The sequence below is a fragment of the Poromitra crassiceps genome (genome assembly GCF_964638095.1).
Source record: "Poromitra crassiceps genome assembly, chromosome: 14".
Lineage (NCBI taxonomy): Eukaryota > Metazoa > Chordata > Actinopteri > Beryciformes > Melamphaidae > Poromitra > Poromitra crassiceps.
In genome coordinates this window covers 29,324,338-29,350,247 of record NC_139633.1, presented here as the reverse complement: position 1 = coordinate 29,350,247, position 25,910 = coordinate 29,324,338, and the positions used below count along the sequence as shown (strand labels likewise).

The 25,910-nt window shown below is 45.5% G+C and overlaps 2 protein-coding genes across 2 annotated transcripts in view; both read right to left on the bottom strand.

Annotated features, from left to right (window-relative positions):
* Positions 1 to 25,910, bottom strand: part of LOC310789122 (protein NLRC3-like) — a gene marked incomplete at both ends in the record, with an annotated part of 126,101 nt that overhangs the window by 3,091 nt on the left and 97,100 nt on the right. The window contains one exon of the mRNA XM_083650716.1: positions 3,320 to 3,493. Coding sequence (XP_083506842.1) covers positions 3,320 to 3,493 — 174 coding nt within the window. The remainder of the gene's footprint in view (positions 1 to 3,319; positions 3,494 to 25,910) is intronic.
* Positions 17,018 to 24,769, bottom strand: LOC310789517 (uncharacterized protein; the record flags this gene model as incomplete). Its single annotated transcript, XM_083651154.1, has 6 exons — positions 24,678 to 24,769; positions 24,158 to 24,274; positions 23,509 to 23,625; positions 23,259 to 23,375; positions 20,174 to 20,290; positions 17,018 to 17,417 (listed from the first exon to the last, which is right to left on the bottom strand). The coding sequence occupies exons 1-6, from the start codon at positions 24,743 to 24,745 to the stop codon at positions 17,018 to 17,020; spliced, it is 936 nt and encodes a 311-aa protein (XP_083507280.1). The 5' UTR covers positions 24,746 to 24,769.

The window sequence follows — 25,910 nt, the reverse complement described above, 5'->3', positions numbered from 1 at the left end:
TCACTACCCATTTTCCGCAGAAAACTTAAAACTCTCAACTCTTCAGACTTTACATAGACCATTCCTGAATTCCCTCCCTCCTCTCTGCCTGCTTTCCATGTGTTTTTAATTTAATTCTCTGTTTCTGAAATGTATGCTCCTTTAATTGTTCACACTTTTAATCTCCCCTTTTATATTGGCTTCTCCTATTTTCACTAGTGTTTTTTGTCTATTCATGTTTTATTGTGTGCTGTATATGATCATGCTGTAAATCGCTTTGGATAAAGGCGTCTGCTAAATACCAATAAAGTAAAGTAAAATAAAGGTTTCAACAACTGAGGCAGCACAGAGAGGAAAGAATGAAATGCTCTCATGGAAAGTCATTCAGAGGGGCTATGAAGGGTATCACACCTGGTTTAAAAATACATGGACAGAGAAAATCACCAACAGGTGTTTGTCTGCTGATAGTAATCTGTATGTAAAGCAGGATGTAAATGATAGTAATCTGTATGTAAAGCAGGATGTAAATGATAGTAATCTGTATGTAAAGCAGGAGAAAAATGATAGTAATCTGTATGTAAAGCAGGAGGTAAATGGTCATCTGTTGATCAGGTTAAAGCACAACAACAATGCTGGGAGTTGTTGGGGAATGTTTGATTGGTGTGCTATGGGCTAAAACAGGGATACTCAACTTGCTTTGCCTGGGGGCCACTTTTTGAACCACCAAGCAGAATGTTAACAAGCAATAATCAGAGTGACAATGCAAACCCAATATCCAGTGTATTGGAGGTACTGTACAGTAAAAGGTAGAAATTCAGTTTCTTCAATTCAGTTCAGTTCTCAAATGTGTTCAGAGTAAACCCTCTTCCCAAACAAATCAATAAAGGATCTCTCTCCAAAAGAAAATTTACCTACTTATCCTATGTGCACAAAGTCGACCTGTTTGGTTAAATGTATATCATATAAATTAGGTAGGCTACATATAGTAAGTGCCTGGGTGGCAAGCAGGCTGCAATACCTGACAATTTAGCTGGAGCTCAGTCAATCTTTATTTAACATTAGTTTTCATTGTTAATTAGAAAATGGTCAGGGGGCCACTCTGCACCCTATAGGGGGCCGCATCTGGCCCCCGGGCCACAAGTTGAGTATAACTGGGCTAAAGGATTAGAAGTCTTCATGGGTCCAAAATGACAGACCCAGACCGTAATGGCCCTGGGAGATTTGTGCCCGGACCCAGATTGGACGCGTCTATTATTAGAAACCTGAGAACCGGACCCATACAGAACCAAGAAATACAGAGGCAGAGACTAGCGGTGCCAAGCCAAAGGTGCTTGCTAATTGCTATTACAACATTACATTACATTACATTACGTCATTTAGCAGACGCTTTTGTCCAAAGCGACTTGCAATATCACAATTTGTCAACAGTACAGAAAACCACTATGCAACACAATCAATGACAGCTAAGATATTTTTGATAGACTAACACCATGTAGGAAGTAGTTTGAGAAGGAATAAGTAACATGTAGCATTAGTAGTTTTTTTTTGTATAAATAAAACTTTGTGCATCTTTCTTACCTAACGTTAATGTGTTCTCCCAGTTGCTCCTGCCAGACACTGCAGACACTGGCTGACCGTGACGTAATGCATAATCCATTCAATGATCCTTACCAATAAAAATTGTAATGCTAATAAAAATAAATCCATGTTTTCTGTTATACTTCTTGCTGATTGAAAAGCCATGGCTAACGTTTTAAAGGGATACGCCAACATCTTCACTTCACTGCACGTGCATTAGAAAGCACGTTTCACTCCTCAATCCTCACTGCAAACATTAGTCAGATAGCACTACAATGGCAGTCTATGGTATCGCCGTTCAGTCACCCAAAATACACATTCTAAAAGCGCCAGAAACACTCACATGTGCATGTTGTGACTTGTGTACTCACTATGCGATGAAATATAAACAGTGTTGGGCATGTGACTGTAATTACTTACTTTTTCAGTAACGAAGTAATATAAGGCATTACAATTTCCAAGACAGTAATTATATTACAGTTACTAATCCAAGAAAGGCTGCGTTACTGCGTTAGGTCATTACCTGCCAGAATGCAGTGTTTTCTATGTAAAAAGAGAAGAAAAGAAAAAGTAATCCTCACGATCTCAGGTAGACCTGTTACGCAGACGCGCACATATACGTCAGAGCATGGTTGTGCACAACACGGGACGCCGGCTACTTCAAAACAAACTGGCTGAAGGAGAAGAGAAATACTCGCTCAAAAGTTGGAGGTATTCATGCCATTATTTTGAGTTTGTCTTGATGCAAGATGCAAAAAACATTACTGTCCGTTGTAAACTATGTGCGAGCAGCAAAATGTTTTCAACCGCGAAAAATACTACGTCTAACTTGATGAAACATTTTAAAGGGCAGCACAGCACTGTGAAACTGGTTGAAAAAATGCCCGACGGTGCAGCCTCTACTGCCAGTGGCAGTGATCCTCCAGCAAAACAACAAAAACTGGATTTCAGCCGAGGAAAACCAGCCGTAAGTGGAGAAGGACTTAGAAGCTCATCGCTGGGTATATCTCTCTTTTTTTTACAATATATTTATTGGATTTTGATTTAAAAGAAAGTAACAACTCACAGACAAAAACAATAGTGAGGGGGGCATAGGAGGGGGATTGGGGGGATTGGGGATTAAACCAAAACAACATAAGACATCTCTGCTCACCAACTCATGCTGGGTATATCATGGACGAGATGCTACCTATTTCCACTGTTGACTCACCCGCACTCATAGAGAAAATACCCACGAAGAACAATGTCAAGCTGGCACAGAGGAAGACGTTTGCTGGCTAACTCGAGAGAGAATATGCGGGGATGGAGGCTAAGTTGAAGCCGATGCTGGGTGAGATAGGCTTTGTTTCCACTACAGCTAACATCTGGACAGCTAACAACAGGAGCTATGGGTGTAACAGTTCACTGGATTAACAGATCCACTTTGGGTAGTAAGTGTACACTTAAGTGTAAGGTGTTTGGGGTAAAAAAAAAAGAGAAGAGAGTAACTAGTAACGTAACTAATTACCTTTTGAAAAAGTAATAAGTAAAGTCACTTTTATTACCTTTTTAAGGAGTAATCAGTAATCAGTAACTAATGACTTTTCCAGAGTAACTTGCTCAACACTGAATATAAATCACTCACAAGTTATGGGAAACGGTCATTTTATAATAAAATTTGGTTTATTTACAATAAACCAAACCAAACCAAATTTTCAAAGTAAATTAGTAAGTATGTGCGAAGTATGTGTGCGCATGCGCACAAATCTTAAGGGATACTGACCTGAGACTCTCCAATCTACAGTGTGGACTCTCCAGTCCAGCAGAGAGCAGCTTCACACCTGGATCTTGCAAGTCGTTGTTACTCAGGTCCAGCTCTCGCAGACTAGAGGACTGGGAGCTGAGAACTGAGGCCAGAGCTTCACAGCTTCTCTTTGACAGCTTACAGCCACTCAACCTGGGAAAGAATTAGCCATGAACAAGAAATTTGAAAATAGTTTTTTCTGTATATTGCATTTCATATTGAAGACATCAAGTTATGCATGCACCTACAGAGATTTATTGGAGGCTTTGACCAGCGGCAGCAGCCCCAGAAGAGCCTCCTCTGAAGCAGAGTATTTCTTCAGGTCAAACACATCGAGCTCTTCTTCTGATGATAGTAAGATGAAGACCAGAGCTGACCACTGAGCAGGGGAGAGTCTGGCTGTGGAGAGACTTCCTGAACTCAGGTGCTGTTGGATTTCCTCCACTAGAGAACGGTCATTCAGCTCATTCAGACAGTGGAACAGATTGATGCTTTTCTCTGGAGAGGGATTCTTCTTGATCTTCTTCTTGATGTACTGGACCGTTTTCTGATTCGTCTCCAAACTACTTCCTGTCTGTGTCAGCAGGCCTCTTAGGAGAGTCTGATTGGTCTCTAGTGAAAGACCCAGGAGGAAGCGGAGGAACAAGTCCAGGTGTCCATTTGGACTCTGTAAGGCCTTGTCCACAGCGCTCTGGTAGAGGCGTGTTAGTTTAGATTTGTCTCTTGATAGTGTAGACCACCAGGATGTTGATTGACTTTCTGACAGTAGATTGACACCAGTGTTGATGAAGGACAGAAAGACATAAACTGCAGCCAGAAACTCCTGAATGCTCAGATGGACAAAGCAGAACACAGTGTCCTCGTTCAGCCCACGCTCCTCTTTAAAGATCTGTGTGAACACTCCTGAGTACACTGAGGCTGCTCTGATATCAATGTCACACTTTCTCAGGTCGGCTTCATAGAAGATTAGGTTGCCTCTCTCTAGCTCCTCAAAAGCCAGTTTTCCCAGAGAGAGAATCATCTCCCTGCTCTCTGTATTCCAGATTGGATCTGTTTCAGCACTCCCATGATACTTGATATCCGCCTGTTTGGACTGAACCAGCAGGAAGTGGATGTACATCTCAGTCAGGGTCTTGGGCATGTCTCTTCTCACTCTGGTTTTCAACACAAGCTCCAGAACTGTAGCAGTGATCCAACAAAACACTGGTATGTGGCACATGATGTGGAGGGTTCGTGAAGTCTTGATGTGGCAGATGATTCTGCTGGCCTGCTCCTTATCTATGAATCTCTTCCTGAAGTACTCATCCTTCTGTGAGTCAGTGAAGCCTCTCACCTCTGTTACCATGTTAATGCACTCAGGAGGGATCTGCTTGCTTGCTGCCGGTCGTGTGGTCATCCAGAGGCGAGCAGTGGGAAGCAGTTTCCCCTTGATGAGGTTTGTCAGCAGCACGTCCACTGAGGTTGACTCTGTAACATCAGTCACAATCCTGTTGTTCTGGAAGTCCAGAGGAAGTCGACACTCATCCACACCGTCAAAGATGAACACAACTTGGAACTTGTCAAATCTGAAGATTCCTTTGGTCTCAGGAAAGAAGTGATGAATAAGTTTCACCAAACTGTACTTTTTCCCTTTCAGCAGATTCAGCTCTCGGAAAGTGAATGGAAATATGAATTGCATATCCTGGTTGGCTTTGTCTTCAGCCCAGTCCAGAGTGAACTTCTGTGTTAAGACTGTTTTCCCAATGCCAGCCACTCCCTTTGTCATCAATGTTCTGGTTGGTTCATCTCTTCCAGGTAAGGGTTTAAAGATGTCTTCACTTTTGATTCTTGTTTCTGGTCTCACTGGTTTCCTGGATGCTGCTTCAATCTGTCTCACCTCATGTTCCTCATTGACCTCTCCACTCCCTCCCTCTGTGAGGTAATGCTCTGTGTACGTCTGATTCAGAAGTGTTGGGTTTCCTGCTTTAGCAATCCCCTCAAACAGACACTGAAACTTTTCCTTCAGACTGGATTTGTGATTACGTTGGCACACTGCAGCAAGAGTTTCTTAAAGGACAAATTACATCAATCAGTGGATGTTGCTGTAAATATGAGAAGTGTTAATATTAATCCGTGAATGCATACTTTTCCTGACCCCATGGCATCTATTCTGCTCATCACTGGTGGACAAACAGGTCATGACTGTGTGTACTACCCAATGTGAAATGCATCTGTGGTGGCATTTGTTCTTAAATAATACTGTGTGCAGCATTATACACCCACATGAATAAATCAATGATTTTAGCTGATGATTCATGAGGATTGTGCATATTACTTTGCAATCTGGAATTGAATCGATCTTTCATGAGAAATCTCTATATTTATCTATATCATATATCTCCCATTTCCCCACCACTTCCCCTCTCCATCATGTTAAAGCTGTTAAAGCCTCTTACTGCTGTGCAGAGAGTCAGCCAGCTCCTCCTGCTTCATTCTCCTCAGGAAGAGCAGTGTGATGTTTAGAAAAGCCTCTGTGCTGCTCCTCCTCTGCTCTTCCTCCTCACTGTCCACCGCCTCCTCCTCCTCCAAAGGACTCTCTAAGCATTCTGGGTAATCTGGACTCAGAACCCTCTGAAATCTCTTCAGCTCCTTCTTCACAAAGGTGGCAATGTTGTCCTCAAGCAGCTGCAACAGAATAATATTTGAATTAAACATCTGAAAAATAGTAATACTGTAATAACATCAGATCCACTGGTCTAAAGAGTGCAGCTTGAAGACCTCATCAACCAACAATCGTTATTTTACCAGGCAAGAAGTTAGTTAAGAACAAATTCTTATCTACAATAATGACCAGGAAGTAGGCAAAATACCTCCTGATTCAGGAGGTCACACAGGGTTTGGGGAGAAATAGTCTCAACGCCAGACCCATGTACTCATTACATCCCTTTTTGCTTTCTTTATTTGATAATTATTTTATATTAATGTTATTATTACGGTTATTATTATTGTTTGAAAACTTTCCAGACAGAAGGTTTGCTTGTCACTGCTTATTAACCTTATCAAAACATATTTATTGGTGATCAGCCAATACGCGGATACACTATGTTACTGCATGCTGCAGATATCTCTCTGGGTCTGGGACACTCCCCTCAGCCAGCTGGGGATGGAAGTGAACCGTTCACTTGGCCAGTGATTGGCCAGTGGTGGATTCAGTCTCCACCACTCAGTAACGACTTTGTGATCTGCGATCAGACGACACGGGAGGCGCAGCCCATTTTTTGAACCGCTCTCTCATTGGTCTTATGACCTGTCACTCATTCAATTTCAACCCGCCTAGACCCGCCCTCAAACCCCAGCAGTGGCTGTGAAGTGGCACATACTCATTTGTGTAGTATGCAGAGCGCAGCGATTCAACGTACTATTTGAGTCTGGGGAGAGACTAGGGGAGAAACAACAACAACAACAACAGACTGTTAAGACTGGCGTACTTGTTTTGTATTTCAGTAGCTGCAGTAAAATGTGTTGTACATTTACACACCATAAATATGGAGTCTAGGTCTGTTTGAAGCTCCTGGGCAGACTGACCACTGGGAACCTCTGAGCTCTCCTGGTGGACTCTGGAGAACACATGAAGTATTAGGTCATGTAATGTCACACACACACACATACACACACACACACACACACACAGATGCACGCACGCACGCACGCACGCGTCGCACGCACACACACACACACACACACACAGATGCACGCACGCACGCACGCACACGCACACACACACACACACACACACAGATGCACGCACGCACACGCACACACACACACACACGGAGTGAAATCCACTGTAAATTAGGAATGCACAATATCAATTTTTTTCAGCCGATACAATAACCGATAAATATCTGCTTCTCCTGGCTGATAACGGATACAATAACCGATAATTATTTCACATCTTTGTATTTGAAGAAATAAGTTCTTAACCTGTATTTTATGCACACCTGTAGCCTGTACTACGAAGCTAGTTTAATGCCTTATCCGAGTAAGTTTGAGTTTAAACCTGGTTTAGCCGTACTACAAAGCAAGTTAACTTTCAATCACCATGGCAACTGACGCTGCAAAGCTAACCTGGTCGCGACCAGGTTAGCTTCAGAGGATAAGATCAAAATCCATGACAGACCCATATAATCGGCTCTCTGGAGTCACTCACCGTTCATATAAGATCGCCATATGAAAAATAGATTGCAGTCAACTGAGAATATAACAAGAAAAACATTTGTGGCTCTGTAGGCTACATAATTAAATTAAGCCTACTTACCACTTTATGTCTTAACAGCTCAACGATGCGTGGAGAAATATGATCACTATTAATCACCGCGGCGCATATCATGAATGGACCCTCAAATGGAGTGAGGGTGATATTCTCCTACATGCCAGAAAAGCCTATACATATAATATAGATATGGGATAAATATGGATAGCCCCAATACTAAATATGCAGGCTATTCTTGCATCTTTCAGCTGGAACTGTGTCCTGTAGGCTGTATGCCAATATATGAGCAAAAATAGGCTAGTTTTTATCAATGATAACTATGCCCGCATCGTCTCAATTCAGTTCAGCAGTTTTCTCTTTTATAGTAGGCTATTAGGCTTTATACTAGGCTATTTTATATATGAATTATTCGATCAGTGCAACCACACACATGAGTGATAGAGATCATTATTCATTGAGCATGCGTTTCTAAATCTATGGTCTAAATAGGCTTACAGATTGTGGAAATGTATAGACTGAGATTACACATTTACATTTGTTGCTGCTGTATCAATGTATGCAGCTGTATCAGACAGAAATCGCTGATCAAAGTAAATCAAATGACTGATGTGAATACAAGCTGCTGCTTTAGACAGCCCTTCAGCAGACTATCCAACGCGGATTTTCATTCTGACATTAAATCGCGGATACATTAAATGATGGAAAGATTAAAGATTAAAGATGAAAGAAAAGACACTATGTGATGTTGACAGATTTTTTTAATGTAATGTGTGTGTTGGTTTTCCTTATTATTGGTCTCCAAACAGATGATAGCTCTGTCCAGCTCTGCATATAGCTCAACTCAAAAGTCCCTATTTGGTTTATAGTGGGACTCCCGGTTAGCTTAATAATGTTAGTGGATTGTTTTTTGGAGTTAAACACACAATCGCTGGACGTTTCATTTCGGGTAAAGAGGATTCTATATGGTTTGGGCAGCTCTGGGAGTATGAAGTGCTTTGAATACGGGGATGTTTGATCAGCCTGAGTGCCTGAGAGCAGGCCACGTCAGTTGAGCTAGTGTTCGCTAGCCACAGCAGCTAACATGAACACTAATCAAATGCATCATCGTAAGGTTTGGTTTAACGTAACGTAATGGCCACTCTTAGACTGCTCATACACATGAGGTTACTAACTCTATACTGTACCTGTCCTCAGCAGCGGCAGCAGCAGCAGTACACAGGATGTCCCGCTTCAACCCACCACGAACACAGAGCCACATGATACTCCTAACAGCACCCTCTACCAAGTTTAGAGGTAAATCCTACTTTATACCTCCGAAGTACAGAAACCCATCTCTGGACATTTATTGTAGACTGGTTGAGAGGGATGCGTCTACTATCTTTAGTAAAAGAAAGGAGTACAAAGTGAGGAATAATCTATCTAAGTGGATGAATTTAAGGCTGTATAAGGGATGATAAAACATTGGTGGTTCAGATTGTGGATAAGGGGGGTGCTATCGTGGTCCTCAATATGACAGGGAAATCCAAAAGCAACTCAACAAATCTTAAGTTTTACAGAAAGTTGGATCACAACCCCATTTCTGTCTTTAAGACACAGGTTCACAGTCTACTCAACCAGCTCCTTGAAAATAAACTTATCACAAAACCTGAACACGCATTTATGAAAGTTGAGTATCCCATCACACCTGTATTTTACACCCTTCCTAAAATTCATAAATTATTTGTGGACACACCCCCTGGACGCCCCATAATTGCTGCTATGGGTTCTGTCACTGAAAAAATCTCGGCCTTTCTCTTCAGCCCTTAGTGACAGCCCTCCCGTCATACACAAGGGATTCAATGGATTTTATCAAAATCATTCAATCTATTGAATTAACTGATACTGAACAATATTTGGTAACAATGGACATTGAATCACTATACACAAACGTTTCTTTTGAAGGAGGCCTTCAAGCTGCAACATTTTTCTTGGATAAAAGAACCGAGGACACCCCTAGCACCCAGTGCATCTTGGATCTCATTGAGTGTGTGCTCACATCTAATTATTTTTTATATGGTGCTGATTTCTTCCTTCAGGTGTCAGGAGTGGCCATGGGGTCCAACATGTCACCGAGCTTTGCCTCCGTGTACGTGGGACTGTTCGAGGCGGATACTATTTTTAACTTACAGACTAATAATTTTCTTCATCACTTCTCCAACTGGAAGAGGTATTTGGACGACATTTTTTTCATATGGACAGGATCCAAGACTCAATTAATGCAATTCCATGAGTTTATGAATCTTCAGAACCAACATCTTAAGTTTTCTATTTCTGTTGATGCCCATAAAATGAACTTTCTTTAACTCATTGAGTGCCAATGACGACTTTAGTCGTCAATTGCTTTAGTAACGTTGAGTGCCAATGACGACTAAAGTCGTCAATTGCGTTTTTTGACGGTGGGACGTGGATCAAAGCCTAAATTTTGGGGCATGTTAAATGTGTATAACCTATTTTACCGACCCATTAGGTGGCGACAGTGCTCTCCAGATTAGAGGAAGGTCCGGAAAACAGCAGGAAAAACCCCCGTGATCAAAGAGAAACATCTCATGCTGCAGCCAGAGCCATATAGATGGCTCTGACTGCAGCTGATGTTGGCTGCTAACAGCAGTCAATCCGCGCACACAACTGAGCCCCTCTGCCTCTGTCTGTCTGTCTGCATAGTTTCTTCACACGATTAGCCGCCAGAAAGGCAGCACCCGACGCCGAAGGGCCAAACCTTTCCCTGCAGTCCGGTTTGGCATTTCCGTGTCGCGCTGGGAGCCGGCGCAAAAAAACTGAGCACTCCGAAAATAGAGTGGGTGCGTGTTAGGCTGTGTGTTAGTGTGGGGAGGAGTTTGCAGCTGAGGGGGGGAGAGGGGGGTGGGGCACGCAGGCACCACACAACTACACCAGTCACTACATCAGAAAATATTATCTTCAGACTCAGTGAATGTCCTTGAAATGCTGCATTTCACAAAAGGCGGAATAACTCAGCTTCTAATTTGAAAAGTGTCTTTTTGCTCAAAACAGCCTATCTTCTCCGGCTCATAACTAAAGAACGGAAAATGGGATCAATAAACTTTTTTTTGCAGATGATAGAAGAGAGTCTCATCGTTCTTTGTGCGTGTTCGGTGTTTACATAGTAATATCACACAATATTCTGTGGGCCTCGAGACATCACTGAAAATGCTCTGAAACTCTGGCACTGGGAGCGTCCGTTCTCCAAAAGTGGCTGGCACTCAATGAGTTAATGATCAGGGAGGGCATTTCCCTGAAAACTAACCTCTATAGAAAAAGTACAGACAGAAACTCACTTTTACATGGGGACTCATATCATCCGACACCTCTTAAAAAGAGCCTCCCCATCTCTCAATTAAATCGGATTAGACGTATCTGCAGTTCTGATGAAGACTTTCACTTACAATTAACAGATCTCAAGAAGCGCTTCCGAAGAAGGGGCTACAGGGAGGAGTGGATCACAGAAGCGGCTGCACGGTTTGCCAATACCTCACAAGCTGAATACCTGGAAAGGACAATAACTAAACCACTTGATCCCAGAATTACCTGTTGCATCCAATACTCACCTGTTGGACGCGACATTGAGAAGATCATTAAAAAACACTGGTACATATTAGACACAGACCCGGCATTATAAGCTAATTTTAATGTCCCTCCTTGTGCTGTCTATAAAAAAACACCTAATCTATGTGCTCTCCCAACCCCCCCCCCCCCCCCCCCCCCCCTCTCGCTTTCTCATTCAAGTCCTCTCGGGCAATTACAGATGTGGGAATTGCCAACAATGTCATTTCACCTATAAAACTAAGACCTTCAACCATCCACACTCGGGTAACAGGCTTCATTTCGAGGGAATTATAACATGTAAAACACAAAATGTTGTCTATATGTTGCAATATCCCTGTGGGCTCGCCTATGTGGGGAAAACAACAAGAACGCTCAAAAGCCATATCACTGAGCATAGGTCTGCCATCCATAATCATGATCCATCCAGCCCTGTAGCTGTCCACTTCACTAAGGCACTGTCACAACTCCACCTATGACTCTGCCTGTGACGCCACCTGTGGGAGGCTCCACAGCCTCCACACACCTGGCCAGCATCAGTGTTCAATCACCACCAATCAGCACTGGCCTACAAGTACTGCCTCGGCCTGTCAGTCCTTGCTGGAACATTGCCATTCACGGTTTGTACCCAGCCAGTTGAGCATCGCTACGAAGCTTCTAACCCTCATTCGCACTTTGCTGAGAATCCTTTTGCCTCCCCGTTTTGCCTGCCTGCCTGATCCATTTTTCCCCTGTGTTCCCAGGATCCTCTGCCTGCCTGCCTGTTCTCCCCCACTGAGCACACAGAGTGCCCCACCTTGATCCATTAATGAAACCTTTGTTGATTTTTGACACTTACCTGGTTGTCCGTCTGCTTTTGGGTTTTTTCCTGCTTGAAGCCTGACAGAATGTTCCAGCCATAATGATGAACCCAGCAGACGTTTCCACGGCCGACCTGGCCTCGATCTGCCAGGCTGTCAACAACCAGGGAGCTGTCCTCGATCAACACAGCCAGGTGCTGCAGGGAGTGACCGACGCCCTCCGTGATCTCACCACCAAGGTGACCGGGATCCAATCCCAGCTCGGGACCTCTGCGAGCCCAAGTCCAGCCGCTCCAGCTCCGCCGCTGTCCATGTCCCCCACTCCAGCTAAGGAACCATGGGTTCTTCCCCCCGATAAGTATGGGGGGGACTTCGGGCTTTGCCATGCATTTATAATGCAGTGCCAAATTGTTTTTGACCAGCAGCCTCTGTCCTCCACAGACAGAGCCAAGATTGTCTACATAATGGCTCTTCTCCGGGGCAGTGCGGTGGCCTGGGCTGCAGCAGTGTGGGAGACACGGACCTCCACTTCCTCATCCTACCGTGCGTTCATTGCGGCTTTCCGTGAAGTTTTTGACCACCCCGTGCAGTGGAAAGACGGAGATTGCTGTCCCTCCGCCAAGGTTCCCGCAGCATGGCCGACTACTCGTCGAGTTCCATACTTTGGCAGCGGAGTGTGGGTGGAACAGCGAGGCACTTCAGGAAGGTTTTTTGAACGGGCTGTCTGAGCCCATAAAAGACGAGCTAATCGCATATCCGGAGCCAGACCATTTGGAGGCATTAATAACTCTGGCCACGAGCCCTCACCTATTGACTCTTTCTTAACTCCATTTTCTTTTGTAAAGGGTTTGATTTCTTGTCTGTATCAACATATTCATTCATTGCGCCCAGCCTTACTACATAATATAAAGACCCTGTGGGAGGAGGATCTGGGTGAGGAGATTTCCGAGGAACTGTGGGAGGACATTCTGCATCGGGTTCACTCCTCATCTATTTGTGCTAGATTCGGTCTGACCCAATGCAAAATCCTTCACCGTGTTCACTTCGCTAAGGTCAGACTTTCTAGGATTTATAATGATGTTGACCCTACATGTGACCGATGTCGCCGGGCTCCTGCTACATATATTCACATGTTTTGGACTTGCCCTTCCCTGTACAGTTATTGGCTGGACATTTTTAAATCAATTTCAGACTGGGACCCAATTTTACAGCAGCTATTACAGCATTGTTTGGGGTTCTGCCTCACACTCTGCCGCTTCCAAAATATAAAGCAGACTTTGTTGCTTTTATAACTTTATTAGCTAGACGTCTGATTTTGCTTAGGTGGAAGTCAACTGCACCCCCCTCTCATTCCGCATGGATCAGGGACATTCTTTATTTTGTTAAAGTTGAAAAAATCAGGTGCTCTGTAAATGGCTCACTTGCCAAATTTGATCAAACCTGGGGCCCCTTTTTTACACACGTTAAAAAGTTGGAGTTTACTGCCATTCCAGAGTAACAGTCTTTCATGCACAGATGGTGGGTTTGGAATGTATCATTCTATATCATGTAAATTTAGTATAGATTTTTTTTTTCTTTTCTTCTTGGTGACCAATATGTACGTTTTGTGTTGTTTGTTTGTGTTGGTGTTGGTTTTTATGTTTCTGTCTGCATACTATTTGACACAATATCAAAGCGTGACAAATGACCTTTTGAACACCTGTATGTTGTTGAAAAACTAATAAACAAATCTGAGAAAAAAAATAAAAATAACTCTGGCCACCCGTATTGATAACCGTTTGTGGGAACGACAGAGGGAGAAAACACGCTTCCCCGGTAACAACAATCCTCGTGTGACCCTGTTGCCAAGCATGCCGAGCCGAGCTCGCCCGAGTGAAGCCGAAGCTGCTCGAGAGCTTCTGAGGCGTGACACCTCTCCTGCTTCGGAGCCGATGCAACTCGGCCGTTTCCGCCTCGACTCGGAGGAGCGTCAACGTTGCCTGTTTAGCAACAGCTGTCTGTATTGTGGCCAGCCCGGCCACTTCCTCGCCTCTTGCCCTCACCGTCCATCAAACTAGCAGGCTCGTCAGATAAGGAGAGGAGTCCCACTGTCTGCCCTCTCACTCCTCGTCCACGCACGCAATTGCATGCCACCCTCACATTTAAAGGTCAGTCCACTGCATTTTTGGCTTTACTAGACTCTGGTGCTGATGAAAGCTTTTTGGTTTCCCATGTTGTGAAACAGCTAGGTCTTGCTACTGAGACCCTGGATCAGCCCCTGGAGGCCAATGCCCTGGACGGACGCCTTCTAGCCCGGGTGACCTCCAAGACTGAGCCAGTACGCCTCCTGCTGTCAGGAAACCATCAAGAGGAGTTACGTTTTTTATCATGGACTCACCCTATATTCCCATAATACTTGGTCACCAATGGCTTGTCAAGCATGGCCCTCACATTGATTGGGCATCGGCCCAGATTTCAAGTTGGAGTGCTTTTTGCCATACCATGTGTCTCCAGTCTGCTCTGCCTCAGTCCCTTGTCAGGTGTCCCCTCCAGAGACGCTGGACCTGTCCCGGGTGCCACCTGAGTACCATGACCTCCAAGCAGCATTCAGTAAGGAGCAAGCTCTCTCTCTGCCTCCCCATCGGCCCTATGAGTTGCCCTATTGAGTTGTTACCTAGAGCACCTCTTCCCAGCAGCCGCCTCTAAAACATCTCTCGGCCTGAGAGGGAATCAATGGAGAGGTATATTAAAGAGTCCCTGGCCGCAGGTCTCATCCGGCCGTCGTCTTCGCCACTGGGGGCAGGATTCTTCTTTGTGGAAAAGAAGGATAAATCCCTCCGGCCATGCATCGACTACAAGGGGCTAAATAACATTACGGTAAAAAATAAATATGCTCTGCCACTCATGCACTCTGCTTTTGACTCTCTCCAGGGAACAAACATCTTCACTAAACTGGACCTCCGCAACGCTTACCACCTGGTCCAGATTCGAAAAGGAGATGAGTGGAAGACGGCTTTCAACACCCACCTGGGGCATTTTGAGTACTTCGGCCTGACCAACGCCCCCGCCGTCTTCCAGACCCTGGTAAATGATGTCCTACGGGACATGCTATATCGCTTAGTGTTTGTCTACTTGGACGACATCCTGATATTTTCCAGGAACCCCTCAGAGCATGTCCTGCACGTCCGCCAAGTACTTCAACGCCTCCTGGAGAACCGCCTCTTTGTGAAGGCGGAAAAATGTGAGTTTCATGTCCCGTCTGTCACCTTTCTGGACTACATAGTGGCCGGCGGCCAAATGGAGATGGACAACGCCAAGGTGAGCGCGGTCCTGGAACCCTACCGGCCTGAAGCCACTTCAGAGGTTCCTGGGATTTGCCAACTTCTACAGGAGGTTTATCCATAATTACAGTGGCATTGCCGCCCCACTAACTGCTTTGACTTCCACCTCTAGCTGGTTCCAGTGGACGCCTGCAGCGGAGGCAGCCTTCAGGGACCTGAAGTTCCGCTTCACCACGGAGCCCATTCTTATTCAGCCGGACCCGACCAAGCAATTTGTGGTCGAAGTGGACGCCTCTGAGATTGGGGTGGGGGTGGTCCTCTCTCAGCAGAACTCAAAGGATGGTAAGCTGCATCCATGCGCCTTTTTGTCTCTCCGTCTCTCCCCAGCCGAGAGGAATTACGATGTGGGAAACCGTGAGCTCTTGGCGGTGAAGTTGGCCCTAGAGGAATGGAGACACTGGCTGGAGGGGTCCGAACTTCCTTTTTTGGTGTGAACTTGGAGTACATCCAGTCGGCGAAGCGACTCAGCACACGTCAAGCCAGGTGGGCACTTTTTTTGGGTCGATTCAACTTTACCTTGACCTACAGGCCAGGCTCCAAGAATGTCAAGGCTGACACGCTGTCTCGTCTGCACACAACTGAGTCTGAGCCCAAGGCCCCGCCCGACACCATCATTCCTGCATCTTGTGTGGTTGCTGCTGCCATCACCTGGACCATAGAAAGAGAGGTCAGGGACGCCCAACAAATGCAGCCTGACCCAGGTAACGGCCCCCCAGGTCGCCTGTTCGTACTGGACACCATGGTGTCCCGTGTGTTGGAGTGGGCTCACTCTTCCCGCCTCACATGTCATCCGGGGATAACCAGGACGTAAGCCTTCCTCCAGAGACGGTTCTGGTGGCCGTCCTGGAAGGAGGATACCAGATCTTTTGTGTCTGCCTGTCCTGTGTGTGCCCAGAACAAATCCTCCACCCAGCCCAGTACCGGTCTGCTGCGTCCCCTGCCGGTTCCTCACCGTCCCTGGTCCCATCTGTCCTTGGCCTTCGTCTCTGGCCTGCCTGTCTCTGATGGTAATACAGTAATACTTACTGTTGTTGACCGTTTCAGTAAATTTGTGCATTTTCTACCCCTGTCCAAGCCGCCCACCGCCCGGGAGACTGCGGATCTGCTGGTCAGGGAGGTCTTCCGGATCCATGGTCTGCCCCGTGATTTGGTGTCCGACCGGGGGCCACAGTTTACCTCGGCTGTCTGGAAAGCCTTCTGCTCCGCCATCGGTGCCACCGTCAGCTTGTTATCAGGGTTCCATCCTCAATCCAACGGCCAGTCAGAAAGGGCGAACCAGGACTTGGAGACTGCCCTCCGTTGTCTGGTATCCACCAACCCCTCGTCTTGGTCCTCCCAGATTCCTTGGGTTGAATAAGCCCACAACACCTTGCCATTGTCTGCTATTGGTATGTTCCCTTTTCAATGCATTTACGGCTATCAGCCGCCCCTTTTTCCCTCTCAGGAGGATCCTGGTTCCGTCAGTCCAGGCTCATGTCCGTCGGTGCCGTAGGACCTGGCGCAAGCGCGTGAGGCGCTGCTCAGGGCCTCGGGGCGTTACCAGCGATCGGCCGATCGCCACCGCACCCCTGCACCAGACTACACGGTGGGTGACAAGGTATGGCTGTCTACAAAGGACCTACCCTTGGAGACGGACTGAAAGAAACTATCACCCAGATTTATTGTCCCGTTTCCTATTGTCAAAGTCATTAACCCCTCAGTGGTCCGTTTAAAGCTGCCCCGTACACTCCGGGTGCATCCCTCTTTCCATGTGTCTCGTGTCAAACCTGTCTCTACCAGCCCCCTCATTCTTCCAGCTCCTCCACCCCTGCCACCTCGGATGATTGATGACCATCCTGCCTACACGGTCAATCGTCTCATGGACTCTCGCCGCCGTGGTCGGGGTATTCAATACCTCATGGACTGGGAGGGGTATGGCCCAGAGGAGAGATGTTGGGTCCCTCACCGCCACATCCTGGACCCGGAGGTTTATCCGGGATTTCCATAGGGCGCACCCTGACAAGCCTGGTGGGTCGCCCGGAGGCGACCCTCGGAGGGTCACTGTCACAACTCCACCTATGACTCTGCCTGTGACGCCACCTGTGGGAGGCTCCACAGCCTCCACACACCTGGCCAGCATCAGTGTTCAATCACCACCAATCAGCACTGGCCTACAAGTACTGCCTCGGCCTATCAGTCCTTGCTGGAACATTGCCATTCATGGTTTGTACCCAGCCAGTTGAGCATCGCTACGAAACTTCTAACCCTCATTCGCACTTTGCTGAGAATCCTTTTGCCTGCCTGTTTTGCCTGCCTGCCTGATCCATTTTTCCCATGTGTTCCCAGGATCCTCTGCCTGCCTGCCTGTTTTCCCCCACTGTGCACACGGAGTGCCCCACCTTGATCCATTAACACGTTAACTGCCAACGACGTACTGATACGTCAAGCAGAATCCAACCGTTGACTGCCAGCGACGTATGGATACGTCAAAAAAATCGTTTTTTTTTTTTGACGGTGGGGCGTTGATCAATCCCTTTTACGTCTCCTATACAATTATTGGAGGTATTGAATGTGTATAATCTATTTTACCGACCCACTAAGTGTTGACAGTGCTCCCCCAGACGAGCGAAATCAAAGAAAAAGGGAGCAAGCCATTCAAGGAAATGGCGAGGCGATTTTACAGTATTACATTCTCATGAAAATGGTTGGGGGAAAACGCTCTCGTTTTCGCGCTGATTGCTGGCGATGCGGGATTGCAAATTTACATAATACATTACAGGTGGAACACACTTTGAAACACGCAGCAAAAATATGACCAGAATCGCAAAAGCTTCTCTCAACCAAAACTCCCAAGAAGCGAGCGAGTCCATGCCGACTTCCTCAAACAGCAGCCGTGCAGATCGACAGGCACAGGACAGCAGCAAAAGCACTGAGACTGTGACGGCCGCTGCAGCCAAGAAGAGGGAGGAGTTGAAGCAACTCTGCCTCTCGCTCTCTCCCTCTCTCTCTCTCTCTCTCTCTCGCTCTCTCTCTCTCCCTCCCTCCCTCTCTCTCTCTCTCTCTCTCTCTCCCTCTCCCCCTCTCACTAGGATTAAACCTAGTGCGTCTCCCTCCCGAGAGGGAGGGAGAGAGAGAGAGAGGGAGGGAGAGCGAGAGGGAGGGAGAGAGAGAGAGAGAGAGAGAGAGAGGGAGGGAGAGCGAGGGGAAGGGAGAGAGAGAGAGAGAGAGATAGAGAGCGAGAGGGGGAGGGAGAGAGAGAGAGAGAGAGAGCCAAAAATGAATGGTTAAAGTGACAGCTCTATCGAATTTCACAAAAAGCCGTTTATCTCTGAATATTTTTTCTGATGCTAAAACCATGCTGTATTCAACTGCTAATGCTTACATAACTACTAACTCTACAAACTAACTCTTTTAGACAGAGAAAGTACACATTCTATTAGTACTTTTGAGATATTGTATGTTCACAAACTCCAAGCAGAAAATAATCCTCGGCGCTTGTAAAATGAGCCACAATCCTCAAAAAACGGCTTGGCAGAAGCTACCTACAGCAAGAAAAAAACGGCTGGCAGTCAATGTGTTAATAAAACCTTTGTTGATTTTTGACACTTACCTGGTTGTCCATCTGCTTTTGGGTTTTTTCCTGCTTGAAGCCTGACAGGCTCGTCATAACGTTTCCACTCTCAGATACTTTGGTATTGAGAATGTCCATTGCCTCCGGAATGGGAGATGACCTTGACTCTTTACTCCTGAGGAGAGAACTATTCTGCATATACACACTGGATACCCTCACCCCTAGAGGCCTGAATGAGGATTTCAGCATTAAACCCTTCCTCTAATCTACTCATTTGTATTCGATCCTATTGTGTTTTGAACTGCTCTATTGATTTATGTTAAACTCTGACCCTGTTGTACTGCTGCTGCTGTTATGATTTATACATGTTAAACTCTGACCCTGTTGTACTGCTGCTGCTGTTATGATGTATACATGTTCAACTCTGACCCTGTTGTACTGCTGCTGCTGTTATGATTTATACATGTTAAACTCTGACCCTGTTGTACTGCTGCTGCTGTTATGATTTATACATGTTCAACTCTGACCCTGTTGTACTGCTGCTGCTGTTATGATTTATACATGTTCAACTCTGACCCTGTTTTACTGCTGCTGCTGTTATGATTTATACATGTTCAACTCTGACCCTGTTGTACTGCTGCTGCTGTTATGATTTATACATGTTCAACTCTGATCCTCTTGTACTGCTGCTGCTGTTATGAGGACTAATGTGCTCCTTCCCATGGCTCCTGTGCTGCTCACTTCAATATGAAATGTTGCTTGATTGCTCCTTGTAGTGAGAGTTTAGTGGATTTGACTCCTTGTTATATTTCTTAGGGTCATCCATCCTTAAATATAGAGGTGCATCTCTAGACCATTTCCAAGGTATGATGGCCTTTTGGGCTGATCTTGTTTTCCTTATGTACTTTATGGGTCTGATTTATGTGTATTTTTACCCTGTATATATACTTGATGGTTATGTAAACATATTTGTCTACTGTGTGTCTGTTGTTGTGCATCTGTGGTTTTTATGTAACTTTTATGTATCTTTTCTGGAGTCATGTGACTATCACGTGACCGGGTCACGGGTGTATTTAAACATGGCGTCTTTGTAACAATTTTTAGGTGCAGCTGTGATGTCATGAGCTCATGCAAAATGGCCATATTGGATGATAATGTATCGGTCCGTTAAATATCGTGCATTCCTACTGTAAATGCTGCTATGATTATTGGATGTGATGTTTTGAGAGAAGAAACTAAATCAACAGAGTATCATGACTTCTTTCCTCTGTTCAGTAGAATCAAATAATAAACTCATCTGTTTTCAGTTCTTACCTTTGCTCAGTAGACTGCTGTTCATCTTTGATATCAGGAGGATGACCCATAGACCAGTCACTCTTCATGGACACACAGCTGGGTACAGGGGAGTCTGCTCTCTCCTGCTGGATCCTGCTAAGGATTGATAAAACAGGATGGTGGCAGTAAACATGTTAGAGAAGCAGGGTTTTGACCAGCAGGTTGCCAGGTTGAATCCCAGTAACAACTTTCAAAGTCAGAGTGAATAATTCTTTCTCCACCTTGTGCAACTACCACCACTTAGACCTTGAGCAAAGATCTCAACCCCCAGACGGATCTGGTAACTATCAGTGACCACCAGGGGGCTAGCTCGGTGTTTGACCAAGGGGCAAGCCCACCCCCTTTCTGAAGATGCAGAAGTTTTTGTTTAAGCTGTAATTCCTCGAATAGCCACTTGAGGCAGGACTCAGAAGTCCCGTCTTTCCTGTTGAAATGCCCCAACAGTAATTAAACATCTTTACAGCCTGGAACGAAACACGGTTTTGGTCTATATAGCTAATTTCACCTTTTCATAACAACTGTAGGGGGGTAAATTTTTGCATAACATTGAGTGCCATTGACGTCTAAAGACGTCAATTCAAATAGTAACGTAGAGTGCCATTGACGTCTAAAGACGTCAATTGCGTTTTTTGACGGTGGGACGTGGATTAAAGCCTGATGCATCTCCTGTAAAAATATGGGGGATTTTGAAGGTGTATAAGCTATTTTACGGACCCATTAGGTGGCGACAGTGCTCTCCAGATTAGAGAAAGGTGAGGAAAAAACAGAGAAGAAGCCGTGGGGAAACGGAAACCGATGCATGCTGGAGCTAACGTTAGCTGTGCCTGTGAACAGCAGCCAATCTGCTCCCACAATTGAGCCTTTCTGTCTCTGTTGCGATAGTTTCTCCATATGATTAGTTGCCAGAAAAGGAGCACCCGACACCAGCGTCTTTCTGAAAAGTTAAATTATTCTCAGCTGGGAGCGCTGGGAGCCGGTGCACAAAAACGGCGGAGCGCTGTGAAAATATACGCTGGGTGCAGTGCACTTTGAAACGTGCAGCAGAAAGTTCAGAGCAAACGTGCAGCAGAGAGCCACCAGAGACACTCCCACGGAGGAGGAGTTTGCAGTTGAGGGGGGTGGGGCATGCAGGGCACCATACAACACCGACCCAGACAGCAGGCTCGATGGACAGATTGGCAAACACAAGCTGGAATACCTGATGCCCACCAGCAGTAAATCAAGACCAGCAAGAAGGTGTAGGGTCTGCGGACGCAGGGGCCAGCGCTGGTTGCAGCTAAAAAATATTATTTTGCCATCAAAATTCCTTTGTTTTTGCTGTTTTATTGAAGGAAATTACTCTTCAGATATTTGAGGTGTCACTACATCAGAAAATATTAGCTTCAGAGTCAGTGATGTGCTTGAAATGCTTCATTTCACAAAAGGCTCATTATCTCAGGTTCTAGTTTGAAACATCTGTTTTTGGTGAAACCAACCTATCTTCTACTGCTGATAACTAAAGAACGGAAAATGATATAAATACACTTTTTTTTGCTGATGATACAAGAGAGTCTCATCGTTCTTTGGGCGTGTTCGGTGTTTACATAGTAATATCACACAATATTCTGTGGGTCTTGAGAAATCACTGAAAACGCTCTAAAAGGGCTGGCACTGGGAGCGTCCGTTTTCCAGAAATGGCTGGCAGCCAATGAGTTAATAAAGGTTAAAAGTTATGCATAATTAAGGGCGTGGCCCGGTTGAGTGACAGGCGGCCATACTGCCACTGGATAGTGCTTTATGGTTCGTTGTTGTCTGAGCTCTGGTCGTGTTTGTGGTGTTGCAGTCTTTTTGTCCATTTGACCCTGCAGCTGTAGCCTTGTCTCCTGCATACAAAACCAGGCACGTGCACACATAGACATGAAAGGGGGCTTGAGCCCCTGCCTTTTTTTCAGTCTGTAAAAAGTGCTTTTTTTTTTTCTTTTCTTTTTATAATACATTTTTCATTTTCATTCCAACAACACATGAACAAAACAAACAGCTCAGACACATGAAAAAATAAAATAAAAAGTGCCCTTTCCTGACCATGAATGCATTTCTAATGGTGCTTTGTATGGAAATTGCCCTTTCCATGCCATCACTGAAGGCAGCATTCAAAGAGAAATGCCTTTTCCGAGCTCTCTTGGCCTTGAATGCACCATTTGTAATAGGCCTCTGCATGGAGCAGTGTTTTTCTAAACCGCCCCTGAAGGCACCAACCCAAAAACGCAGTGGCCCGTCCCCACCCACTCCAGCAGTGCGCACTCCACTCAGCCAGAGCAACCATGCAGACGGACAGCAGCAGCACAGGCGCACACAGTCTGACAGATATATCAGTCAGTCAACGTGAATCAGGTATGTATGTTTGTCAAAGTCTCATCCTAAAATGAGATATTCCTCTAAATCTGGTTAAAATCTGAATATTTAAAATGAGTTATACCCCTAAATTGGCCTTCAAATTGCCTCAAATTTCCAAATGCTGTAGTGCCCTTTTATGAATTTGAGCCCCTGCCCCTCTAATGTTCTCTGCACGTCCCTGTACAAAACCATTGTCTGACACATTTTAACTCCATCTGTTTTGGAGTCTGGTCCGTCTGGTTATGCCAGCGAGCTAATCCAGCTCACGAAGCAGAGACGCAGACCGCACTGACCAGCTTCACTCCTGTGTTAGTTAGCGATAATAACAATACGGCGTCCAGTCGGATATTTTCAAAATAAAACGATTCTGCACAAGTATAAAGCACACAGAAGCCATTGAAAACATTTTATTTTGCTATTTCCCTGCCTTTCTGTGTGTGCATGATGCGGGGGGAGAGATTGACAGCACGCTGTGGCACACACTCAGTCATAGCGTGATCAGTGTGAATCTGTTTTGGACAGCTCGGAAGTCAGCGCCAGACAGCGCCTGGCACATCCCCCCCACCCCCCCACACATCCACCCCAATTAAAAAAAAAACTCAACAGATCTACACAAATTACACAAATGACCTATTTTGGATTCAAAACTGCTATTTCCGCCAAAAGGTGACAAGTTTGCACCCCTGCTTACCTTTGCTCAGTAGGCTGCTGTCCATCTTTGAAATTCATAGGAAGAGCCATAGACCAGTCACTCTTCATGGACACACAGCTGGGTACAGCGGAGTCTGCTCTCTCCTGCTGGATCCTGCTAAGGATGGGGGGACGACAAAAATCTAGGTATTAAAAGGTGGGCGGACATGTCCCTCGCAACCCTAGTGGAAATTTCGCCTATGTCTGTTCAGTAGAATCAAATAATAAACGCATCTGTTTTCAGTTCTTACCTTTGCTCAGTAGGCTGCTGTCCAACTTTGAACTCAAGAGGAGGATGCATAGACCACTCACTCTTCATGGACACACAGCTGGGTACAGGGGAGTCTGCTCTCTCCCGCTGGACTGGGCTTCAACACAACAGAGACAGAGCTTTAACTCTGGATAATGAAGGGTTAATGATGTCACTGCTGAGCTGTAATGATGTCACTGCTGAGCTGTAATGTCACTGCTGAGCTGTAATGATGTCACTGCTGAGCTGTAATGATGTCACTGCTGAGCTGTGATGATGTCACTGCTGAGCTGTAATGATGTCACTGCTGAGCTGTGAGATAGAGAACAGTCATGGACAGTTATCTCATCTTACCTCTTACCTTTGGTCCGGCTGTCATGTTCCTCAGACAGAGAGAGCCCCTCCTCTCTCTCCTCACACATTAGCATATGAACCAAAGATGATAGAAGGTGTACACTCGTCTGTGGCAATCTTTTGGAGTAGCCTATACCATACCATCAGGGGCTTACAATCAGCAACTCAATTCACATTCACAGCCAGAATATGATGGCTGGCCAAACTGCAGATCATGCTTAATAGCATATTGAGCATGATTTTTTTTCTGTTTAAAAAGTGTGTGTGTGTGTGTGTGTGTGTGTGTGTGGTCTTACCTTTGCTCAGTAGACTGCTGCCCATCTTTGAAATGCATAGGAAGACCAATAGACCAGTCACTCTTCATGGACACACAGCTGGGTACAGGGGAGTCTGCTCTCTTCTGCTGGATCCTGCTAAGGATTGATAAAACAGGGTGGTGGCAGTAAACATGTTAGAAAAGCAGGGTTTTGAACAGTAGGTTGCTGGTTTGAATCCCACTACCAACTTTGAAAGTCAGGGTGAATATGTAACTCTTTCTCCACCCTGTGCAACTACCACCAATTAGACCTCAACCCCCAGACTGTTCTGGTAGCTGCTCAGTGACCAACAGCAGAAGGCTGTGGTTGTACTGAGCAGCTCTGGTATGAATATCTGTAACTTATGGATGTGAGGCAGAGCAATGCTGCAAAAGAAAATATGTTAAACAAAACCCTTCTGGAATCTGGATAGTTAATTGTAATAAAAGAATAACAGAGTGACTTATTTCCTCTGTTCTATTAGAATCAACTAATAAACTCATCTGTTTTCTGTTCTTACCTTTGCTCAGTAGACTGCTGTCCATCTTTGAAACTCATAGGATAATCCATAGACCAGTCACTCTTCATGGACACACAGCTGGGTACAGGGAAGTCTGCTCTCTCCTGCTGGATCCTGCTAAGTATTGATAAAACAGGGTGGTGGCAGTAAACATGTTAGAGAAGCAGGGTTTTGACCAGTAGGTTGCCGGTTTGAATCCCAGCACTAACTAACTCAAGTAACTCAAGAGAATGATCTATAGACCAATCACTCTTCATGGACACACAGCTGGGTACAGGGGAGTCTGCTCTCTCCTGCTGGACTGGTCTTCAACACAATAGACAGAGATTTGAGTCTAGATAATGGAGGGTTAATGATGTCACTGATGAGCTGTAATGTCACTGCTGAGCTGTAATGATGTCACTGCTGAGCTGTAATTATGTCACTGCTGAGCTGTAATGATGTCACTGATGAGCTGCAATGTCACTGTTGAGCTGTAATGATGTCACTGCTGAGCTGTAATGATGTCACTGCTGAGCTGTAATGATGTCAATGCTGCTGAGCTGTAATGATGTCACTGCTGAGGTGTAATGATGTCACTGCTGCTGAGCTGTAATGATGTCACTGCTGAGCTGTAATGATGTCACTGCTGAACTGTATTGATGTCACTGCTGAGCTGTAATGTCACTGCTGAGCTGTAATGATGTCACTGCTGCTGAGCTGTAATGATGTCACTGCTGAACTGTAATGTCACTGCTGAGCTGTAATGATGTCACTGCTGAGCTGTAATGATGTCACTGCTGCTGAGCTGTAATGATGTCACTGCTGTGCTGTAATGATGTCACTGCTGCTGAGCTGTAATGATGTCACTGCTGAACTGTAATTATGTCACTGCTGCTGAGCTGTAATGATGTCACTGCTGAACTGTAATGTCACTGCTGAGCTGTAATGATGTCACTGCTGAGCTGTAATGATGTCACTGCTGAGCTATAATGATGTCAATGCTGTGCTGTAATGATGTCACTGCTGAGCTGTGAGATAGAGAACAATTATCTCATCTTACCTCTTAGCTTTGGTCCGGCTGTCATGTTCCTCAGACAGAGAGAGCCCCTCCTCTCTCTCCTCACACTGACTCATAGTGGAGCCAACATCACCTTCACACAAACACACCAACATTAGCTGGACTCAGTCATTACTACAAGCTTTTATTACAGGATACATTTACAAAAACATACACAGCTAACTTCAACTAGC